The sequence below is a fragment of the Camelina sativa genome, chromosome 7 (genome assembly GCF_000633955.1).
Source record: "Camelina sativa cultivar DH55 chromosome 7, Cs, whole genome shotgun sequence".
NCBI classification, from domain to species: domain Eukaryota; kingdom Viridiplantae; phylum Streptophyta; class Magnoliopsida; order Brassicales; family Brassicaceae; genus Camelina; species Camelina sativa.
Window position 1 is genome coordinate 16,089,072 of NC_025691.1, and position 10,329 is coordinate 16,099,400.

General features: G+C 38.0%; 1 protein-coding gene, 1 long non-coding RNA gene and 1 pseudogene across 2 annotated transcripts; 1 reads left to right on the forward strand and 2 right to left on the reverse strand.

Moving 5' to 3' along the window:
* LOC104704671 lies at window positions 1,336-5,317 on the reverse strand. Its single transcript, XM_010420719.1, has 5 exons — window positions 4,751-5,317; window positions 2,730-4,658; window positions 2,109-2,582; window positions 1,852-2,030; window positions 1,336-1,729 (listed from the first exon to the last, which is right to left on the reverse strand). Exons 1-5 carry the CDS (start codon window positions 5,315-5,317, stop codon window positions 1,336-1,338), a joined length of 3,543 nt encoding a protein of 1,180 aa, XP_010419021.1.
* On the reverse strand, window positions 7,967-8,746 carry LOC109125557. The gene is made up of 2 exons (XR_002032633.1): window positions 8,270-8,746; window positions 7,967-8,142 (listed from the first exon to the last, which is right to left on the reverse strand). It is a non-coding gene; the product is annotated as an uncharacterized LOC109125557 (long non-coding RNA).
* LOC104701254 overlaps window positions 9,275-10,329 on the forward strand; it is a 1,572-nt pseudogene continuing 517 nt past the window's right edge.

The window sequence follows — 10,329 nt, forward strand, 5'->3', positions numbered from 1 at the left end:
AAAAAAAAAAAAAAAAAAAAAAAAACTCAATATATTATTCAATACAATTGGATTACGTAGCTAGTCTGAAGAATATTATAGGGGTTCAGAAATATATATCATGTCACAAGCGCAGGACCAAAAGCACTTCCACCAAAGTGAAATAAAATAAATAAACCAATTGATTTAGTTAACTATTTCTTTATTTTTATTAAATACAAAATTTTGTGTAAAGTTCTTTTTGTCTAATTATGTTAATTAAATTTTCATTTATTTAATTATATATATATAGAGAAATAAATGCTGTATCAATAACAATTACTGTAACATTTTTAATTAATATTATATTTTTTCTTAAATAAAAACTTTGAACTTGTAAATTATTAATATACAGTTATATATATAAAATCCATTTTTAATTGATAAAAAATTTAAGGCTAGCCCGAAAAGCAGTATTATATACTAGTATATTTTTTTCTTTTAGTACCTAATTATTACCTCCTTTAATCCACTTCTAAGTTCGAATTAGTCAAAAATAAGCTATCTTTGCATGGGACCCAAACAAAGGATTACCTAATCATAAAATCAAATCAATATATGTTAGTTAATTATGAAAACCAACTGATGAAAAGATTATCTCTCTTTAGAAGCATCCACGAAAGTAAAATTTAATCATCGTCACTAGTCGTCACTAGTCGTCGCAGACAAGGAAAGTGATGACTTTATCCTCTCATCGTCACGTCTTCTTCTCTCTTACGTTAGCACGAAATAACAAAATATCAAATGACGTAATGACATTTGAAAACATAATTAGATGAAGTATTGTTACACAGATTTCATGAAGCTACGCAATGGCTCGTTCGTATTATTTCATCTCATGATTTCCTATAATTATGAGAGGGTGATTGTTTGGATACTAAAATGACAACTTTACTCTCTTTTTTCTTTTCTTTTTTTCACATGAGAAATAGATAAAGTTGCGTTATGTCTTTCGTGAGGGCAAAAAACAACTAAGACGTTTTTGTTTTTTTGTTTGGTTCAACATCAATTTTCATTAACCAAAGATTAGTGTACACTTTGGTTTATCTACTTTTACAAGAGATTTAATCCCATTTTGGCTTAGTAGAGTAAAACTTAGGATCATAGTTCTGAAAACAGAGAGATTTCTTTGCTATTTTATCTGCCACACCATTACACACACGAGAAGTAAATATGATTTTGTATTCTTTGGAAACTTCGAAGCAGTTCTTTTATGTCTTGAAGAACAGATGCATAGGCTGGCCAGAGCTCCTCACCGTTAACTAAGTTAACTGCTCCCAATGAATCCAACTCAAAGATTACTCTGTTATAGCTTAATCAGATCATTGACAAAATCGCTTGCCTTAAAGCCTCTAACTCAGCTTCGAGAACTGTTCTAGCACACCAAAAAGCTTGTGCTCCCACCCATAATACTGTTCCCTCATGGTCCCGTAGAACCCATCCTATTCCAACAGGGTTAGTCTCTCCATTCCAAGCACCATCTGTGTTGCACTTAACCCAATCGGAGGGAGGAGGTTGCCATTTTATCATACCATTTCCGCTTCTAGAGGTCTGATCACGTACCAGCTCATTTGGACCCTTTCTCTGATTCCATTCCATTGCATCCTCCAAAGCTTTCTCCACAGTTTCCTGCGCATTGAAATCCTTCCCTTTAAAGACATAATCATTCCTAGACTTCCAAATCTCCATAGCAACCATGGTATGATTGTTGCTAAGCCATCAATTTGAGGAATAAGAGTTCTTATGTTTAAGACATGGAACATATTTGCATAGATGGAATTGCTCCATAATCCACCCGGTGGAGCTGGAATAGGAAAGAGATCCCAAACTTGCCGTGCATAGGTACAGAGAAAGAGGAGATGGTTAACTGATTCTTCTTCACTTGGACATCTTGCACAGCTGTTTTCTCTAGTCAAGTGCCGATGAGACAAGTTCTTTGCAACAGAAAGGCAGTTAGTCAAACATTTCCATAAGGAATGTTGAACTTTCGGACTAGCCTCAGTTTTCCAGACCTGATGAATTAGGGGATTTAAACTTGGTTGATCCAATTCCTGAGGTCTTCTCCTTTGATGTACAATCTGGGTGAGTACCCAGTAGCCTGATTTTATTGAATAATGCCCTATTTTGGTATAATCCCAAGAATAAACATCCTTTATATGCTTTCCCACAGGTCTTAGCTCTTCAATCAACCTCATATCTTCCTCGCTACATATCAAATCCTGAATGTCCCTCCTCCAATTCCTTCCATTATCGCTCATCAGTTCATTGACTCGAGAAAGAGAGGACACCAAAGACTTTAGGTGGGGTGGAATGAGATTGACCCTTTGTAAGCTTCTGGCAGGCTTTGAACTAAGCCATGGCTCCTTCCATATATCAGTGAGTTTCCCATCGCCTATCACCCGTCTCGCACCTTGTTTGATTAGTTCATGTGCTTCGCAGATGCTACGCCAGGCAAATGAAGGTCGTGATCCCAACTTAGCTTGGAGAGGATTCAATTTACTAAAATAACTACTCTTGAAGATTCTGGCCATTAAAGTATCGGGTCGATTTAGCATCCTCCAAAGCTGTTTTCCTCACAAAGCAATGTTGAAAGCCTCTATGTCCTTAAACCCCAGACCTCCTTGATGTTTTGGAGTACTAAGCTTATCCCATGCCTTCTAATGCATTCCTTTTGAGTTTTACTTGTTTGTCCACCAGAAATCAGACATTACCGAAGCCATTTTTTGACAAATTGCTTTAGGAAGTTTGAAGCAAGCCATCATATGAGTGGGGAGCGCCAATGCGACAGCCTTTAGCAATATCTCCTTACCTCCTGGCGACAGGACGTTAGAATGCCAACCAAAGACCTTTTGCTGGAGCCTATCTCTCAAGTATCCCAGGATCGTGACCTTTGAACCCCCAAACGCTTCAGGTAAACCAAGATAGAAACCTTCACCTCCTTCCTCAGTAATTCCAGTAAGGCTCTTAATCCGAGGTCTTCTATCCTCTGGAACCTGCTTCACAAAGTATATACTGGATTTTTGATAGTTGATCTGTTGTCCTGAGGCTAAATTGTATTCATCAAGGATACTCATTAAGCATTGGAGCTCTTCGTCCTTGTGCTGACAGTAGAAGATATTGTCATCAGAAAATAGGATATTAGACACTGGAGGAGCCCCTCTTGCAACTGTTAATCCTGAGATTCGACCTTCCTCCTCTGCTCTCTGAAGCATTCGTACAAGCATTTCAGTACAGAGTACAAAGAGATAAGGTGAGAGTGGGTCACCTTGCCTAAATCCCCTTGTCGGGATAATCTCGCCATAGGGTGTGAAATTAATCAGCACCTGATAGTTAACTGATTCCATACAGCTCATTATAAGGTGAATCCATTTGGCTGAGAACCCCAACAGCTTTAGAGCTTCCCTCAAAAATGACCATTGGACTCTATCAAAAGCCTTGGAGATATCCGTTTTGATCGCTATGAACTCCTCTAAGCACTTATTCTTGGAGTTGAGAGCATGTAGAAGTTCATGCGCCACCAGAATATTATCCGAGATAAGCCTGCCCTGGATGAATGCTGCTTGAGTATCCGAAACCACATCAGGAAGTACCCTCTTAAGTCTATTAGCCAACACTTTTGCTATAACTTTGTAGATAACATTGCTAAGACTTATAGGTCTGAATTCCGAGAGCTTGACTGATTTAAGCTTCTTAGGAATCAGACAGATGCTGGTTTTATTCATCTCTTTATCAATTCTTCTTGTTCTGAAAAAATCCTTGACCATCTCTAGAATCTGATCCCCAAGAACATCCCAATATTGTTGATAAAAATGCCTTGTCAAGCCATCGGGACCTGGGCTCTTGTTCGGATTGATGTGTAAAACAGCATTTCTTACTTCCTCCAGAGTTACCGGTTGCAGCAGCTGTTCATTTTGAACCAGGGAAACCATGTTTCCTTGACCGATCTTATCACCAATTTGGAGACCAAAGTCCTCAGAAGTAAATAAAAGGTGGAAGTAGTGTTCAGCTAGTTTTCCCAAGTCATTGTCCACATACCATTCCTTCCCATCATCATCAATCAGACTACGGATTCTATTCTGAGCTCTTCGATTTTTGGTTGCCGCGTGAAAGTACTTAGTGTTTCTATCCCCATTGTTGAGCCAAGAAACCCTACTCTTATCCTTCCAAAATTGCTCTTCATTCTTATACTCTCGGTGTAGGTCCTGCTTAAGTCTGTTGAGCTCGTCTCGCTTAAGAGGATTCTGTCTGGTAGCCAGATCAATTTGACACTGTAGTTCTTGAATCCGCTTTGCCGCATTAGGTTGGTTATCTCTCTCCCACAAGATACCTGGTTCACTCTGAACCGGCTCTCCATAAATACAAGTCAGATAAAATTCTTTCCCTTGCCATGAAACAATTGCATCAATCATCCTTTTATCCGACTGTAAAATCTTCACTGAAACCAAGTCTTTCCACATTAAAGTTAACCCTCCACTCTTACCAACATGTTCAACTGTATGAAGATCAAAATATCCTAAATGGCCCACAACATTCTCCAAATAATCACGTTTTTTCTTGGTCTCACAGAGGAATGTAACCTCCGGGAAATATCGACCTCGTATTTCCCTCAGGTGACGAACTATAGGGGTATTTCCCACCTCCTGACAGTTCCAGCTCAGAATTCTCATATTGATCTCGAAGGGTTGGAATTAATCATCAACCCTTCTTTCAAATTTGCTCCAAGTTTCCTCACGGGAGTCTTTGCTGTTATAGAAGCAGAATGATTCGTTAACCGAGCTGCTACTGGAGCAGAATGATCCGAGTGTGAATGAGTGGTAGAGACTTCCAATCTTACACTAGAACTCGAGGCTTGAGAGCTTAACCTTTCAAAGACAGACGGGGAAGCCTTCTTTTTACCTCCAGATGAATCTTTCGGACTGGTAGCTAAATGGGGATCACCTTTAGAACCAAGACGTTCAAAAACAGTTGGAGGTTGATTCAGAGTCTCTGCTTCATCAGTCTGAGCTTTTTTGGCTTGTCGTTCTCCACTGCTACTTAATCTCCTTCTCTTTGATGGCGTAAAGGTGGACTCACCAGAGCTTTTAGAACAATCTCCTTTAGAGTTTCCTTGCCCAGCTCTTGCGTCCATTAGTTCCTTTGGGCGCCTCCTGAATTTATCTGGATCTGGTCCCGTGAGATTGCTTGTTAGGCCAGTGAAGTCGGTTTTGAAGCTGTTTTTTTTCTGAGAAGGGGGCTCAANGATTCTGTCTGGTAGCCAGATCAATTTGACACTGTAGTTCTTGAATCCGCTTTGCCGCATTAGGTTGGTTATCTCTCTCCCACAAGATACCTGGTTCACTCTGAACCGGCTCTCCATAAATACAAGTCAGATAAAATTCTTTCCCTTGCCATGAAACAATTGCATCAATCATCCTTTTATCCGACTGTAAAATCTTCACTGAAACCAAGTCTTTCCACATTAAAGTTAACCCTCCACTCTTACCAACATGTTCAACTGTATGAAGATCAAAATATCCTAAATGGCCCACAACATTCTCCAAATAATCACGTTTTTTCTTGGTCTCACAGAGGAATGTAACCTCCGGGAAATATCGACCTCGTATTTCCCTCAGGTGACGAACTATAGGGGTATTTCCCACCTCCTGACAGTTCCAGCTCAGAATTCTCATATTGATCTCGAAGGGTTGGAATTAATCATCAACCCTTCTTTCAAATTTGCTCCAAGTTTCCTCACGGGAGTCTTTGCTGTTATAGAAGCAGAATGATTCGTTAACCGAGCTGCTACTGGAGCAGAATGATCCGAGTGTGAATGAGTGGTAGAGACTTCCAATCTTACACTAGAACTCGAGGCTTGAGAGCTTAACCTTTCAAAGACAGACGGGGAAGCCTTCTTTTTACCTCCAGATGAATCTTTCGGACTGGTAGCTAAATGGGGATCACCTTTAGAACCAAGACGTTCAAAAACAGTTGGAGGTTGATTCAGAGTCTCTGCTTCATCAGTCTGAGCTTTTTTGGCTTGTCGTTCTCCACTGCTACTTAATCTCCTTCTCTTTGATGGCGTAAAGGTGGACTCACCAGAGCTTTTAGAACAATCTCCTTTAGAGTTTCCTTGCCCAGCTCTTGCGTCCATTAGTTCCTTTGGGCGCCTCCTGAATTTATCTGGATCTGGTCCCGTGAGATTGCTTGTTAGGCCAGTGAAGTCGGTTTTGAAGCTGTTTTTTTTCTGAGAAGGGGGCTCAAATTGTTCTGATTGAGATTCAAAAGACCTTCTAGAAGGATGTTGCTGATCTTGATCTTCCTCTGAGACCACATTCTTCCCTTTACCTTTTGATCGACCAACAACTTTGTGCGAATCCTTCTTGAGACCCTTTTTCTGGATTGAACGCTGAGCTAACTCCAGTGGACAGGAGTTCTGGTCATGAGTGAGCCTCATACACGAGAAGCACACTTTCAGCAGTTTCTCATACTCTAGTTCCACTTTAATTACCTCTCCAGAAGAGAATTTAACTTGCTTAACAAAATCTAGTGACTCATCAGCTTTAAACCAGGCACGAGCTCGAACATACTCTAGAGATGAAGAGTTTTTTGCGTGTAACTCTACCGCTTCTATCTGTCCTTTTGGCTCAATGATACTTTCCACCGCTTGCTTCTTTAAAAGGTGGATAGGTATGTTCCTTATGCGAACCCAAAATAGGATTCGATTGAGGAAGTCTGGTCCTGGATTAGGCTTCCACTGATCCAGAGAGACGATCCAACCATTAACAAACCAAGGACCACGAAACAAAACATGATACAGATCTCCCTCCGATTCAAAGATGAATTGAACTTTATTATCTCCAACCCCTCTCCTTTTGACTCTATCATCAAAACCCCAGATTGGAGGTAGAGCTTTGACTAACCCTCCTACTTTATGAGCTGACGGATTCAGACACCGAACAATAACACTCATCGAATTCTCCTCGATTACGTCCTTATTTTCCAGATCTGGAACTTCCACCAACTCCCCTTCTTAAAGTAAGTTGCGTTCCCTCAACTCTTCCATAAGCGAAAGCTCTTTTTTCTTCCTAGGTCTGTTCATCTTCACAATCCCAGGATCTTGTAAACTCCGAAACAAGCCAATAGTCCTCACAGCTTTTTAAGACCTGAAACGACACTGGAAACAGACAGATATGCAAAACTCACAATCCCTCTATCCAAATCTAGAAACTAGCCACAACAGAACTAGAGTAGAGTAATGAAAGGAACAAAGGAGGTCAAAGGACCTAATGAGCCGCAATAGGAAAATCTAATTACAGAATGAAATCTAGAATCTCAAGGAGAAAAGATGAGAATCGCCACCGCAAACCCGTGAGAGAAACCCTAGTCGCAATCATAAAACGTTTTTGTTAGGTGAGTGAAAAGGAACAAAGCATGAATTTACAATTACTGAATCTGCACTTTTATTAAATTGCATGGAAATGATAGGGAAATGTGAGAGAATTTTCTACTAATTATAAATTTGGACAGAAAAAATTTGCAGTAAAGTATTTTAACATTATCACACGTTCATATTCTGTAGATAATTGTATTCTGTAAATTACACTCGTATCCACTTTTAATTGCCTATGGCATGTTGACAACAAGTCAATAATAGGTTGCGCTAGCTCATCTAATGAATTTATATGATTAGTTTAATTTAACTATAAAATATTGCATTGCAAACAATAACATTTGTGATGAAGTTATTATGTATGTGATATTGTAACGTTATAACATTCTTAACATAGTTTAAATGAGAACCGATAAATCTCGGCGAAACTTAAATATGGTTTCTGGCAAAATATGTCTAACATATAATCCAAATAATAACAACTGGTTTTTTAAAAATAGCTAAATAAATAAAATTTACAAATAATAATTATAGAAATTCTTTTTTTTCAACAGTATTATTTAAAATAACTGATGAAAATAATTAACTTACACTTGTATATATAATAAAGATAACAACGTCGTTTGGAAAAAAAAAGTGTAACTCGTAAAAATGTTCATTCTTTTTGCTGGTCCGATCCTCTCTCCGCTAAACTTTCCCATATATGTTGTTCATCATTTTTTTTCCTGTTTATACAATCTATTTTTTTTTCCTTTCTAAAGACAGAAAAAGAAAGGTTTAAAAAAAGGGTGAATTAGTGTGGTAGCCAGAATAGAAAATGTATTTAAGAATATAGTAGGTTAATTCAAAAAATTAAGTATCATAAAAGGTAGTAAAAATTACCGGTAAGAGTGTTGATGATTTGGTGGAGGTGGTGGTTAAGGATGACCGGAGGAAGTATCATAAAAGATAGTAAAAATTACCAGTAAGAGTGTTGATGATTTGGTGGAGGTGGTGGTTAAGGATGACCGGAGGTCGGTGACCGACGGTGGTGGCCGGAGGTCGTGACCGGCGGTAATGGCCGGCGGTGGTGGCCGCAAGTTGTGACCGGCGGTGGTGGCTGGCGGTAGTGGCCGGAGGTCGGTGGTTAGCAGTGGTGACCAAAGGTCGGTGGTTGGCAGTAGTAGCTAGAGATCGGTGATCGGAGCTGGTAGCCGGAGGTAGATGGCTGATGGTGATGGCCGAAGGTTGGTGGCCGGCGGTGGTAGCCATAAATCAGTTGCCAACGATAGTAATAGAGGGTGGTGGTTGAAGGTGGTGTTAATAAGGATAAGGTCATTAATATATAAAATATACAGTAAATTAAAGTTTTTTTTTTTCATTATAAGTTCAAATTTCCCTAAAAAAGTTTTTTTCTTGGTTTCCCTAAATATAAAATATACAGTAAATTAAAGTTTTTTCTTGGTTTTTTTCTTGGTCAGTCCTCTCTGTGTCTGTCTTTTTCTTTCTCTTATCTTTTCGTGACGCACGACATAAAGAAACGTGTCTGCGTGAAACGTAATGAACATAAGACAACACTTATGGAATTTAAGAAAAATAATATTGATTTTTATTAGAATGACTACTACCTTTCAACGAAAAAAACTATCAATACCGAAAGTGTGTTGACGGGCTTGTGAGCCCAAAGTGGGAAAGGATGTATGGAAAAAATGGAGAAATGTGGGAGCGAGTTTAAGATTGTATTTGGTGAGATTCAAAACCTTTATAAATGTTATAAAAATGAATAGTTTCAAAGATTGTAGTTTTCCACATTAAAAACATTAAAAACAGAAGTCGGCGAAAAGAAAATATTTTTTTTTCTATATATAGGGAGAATCAAACAAGATTTCTCAACCTTAAACCAGAAAAATGTTTTCCAACATCGATCACAAGGCTTTGGCATCACTCCTTCATGGCCAAGGATGCGCTAACAGCCTCAAGACGCTTCTCGACAACCGTGAAATAAGTTCAGTTTTGATAGAGCCACTGGTCAACACCATTCTTGATTCTTTCTCACTTGCTCTATCTTTTGTGGATTCTCCTAGTCCTCCACTACACCATGAGTCTTCTTCTCAAAACATGGCAGCTCTTGTGCCTCAAAGATCATCCAAGAAGTAAGTTACAACAAAATTCTAAACTCTCTTCGCATATATGTTATATAAACTTGTTCAAAAAAAGAAAAGTTCATGAGTTTCTATTACAAAACACATTGCAGAGAGATTTGCGGAATACATGTCATAAAGAATTACAGAGACGAGTCCCCGACTCCGCGCCCTGATGACGGTTTCACCTGGAGGAAATATGGACAAAAAACCATCAAAACCTCGGTGCACCAAAGGTTAGTTAATTTAGGTTTGTTAGACCTACAATGGTTTGCTTTATTTTTTGCTTTAAAAATAGAGTTATCTAAAAATAGAGCAATGATTTACTCCAATAGTTGGCTCTATATCTTACTTTTCAAAATTAATTCAATAATATTTTATTAAATGTTTTATTTTCAACTTCTACTATTGTCCCCTAATTTTAAAAATTACAAATTCAAACCACTTAGTTTGTTTTAAATAATATCTAATAAAATTATAATATTTTTAATAAAGTTTCATTACAAAACATAAATAAAAGATACAATGATTAATAGATATTTATTTAACACCATCATTAATATACTTTTCCCACAAATGATCAACATAATTTTTTATGTTATAATAAAAATTCATTATATAAATTTGTTTAGGTATAAGATGATAAAATATTAAAATTGGAGGAGTACTTTGTAAATAAAAAAGCTATGCTTCAAAAATAGAGAAATGAATAGTGTTGCTCCAAAAGCAAGAAATAGAGCACCATTGAAGATGGTTTTACACCAAATATAGAGTTTGGAGCAAGATTTGAAGCACCATTGGAGTTGTTCTTAGGGAAACAGA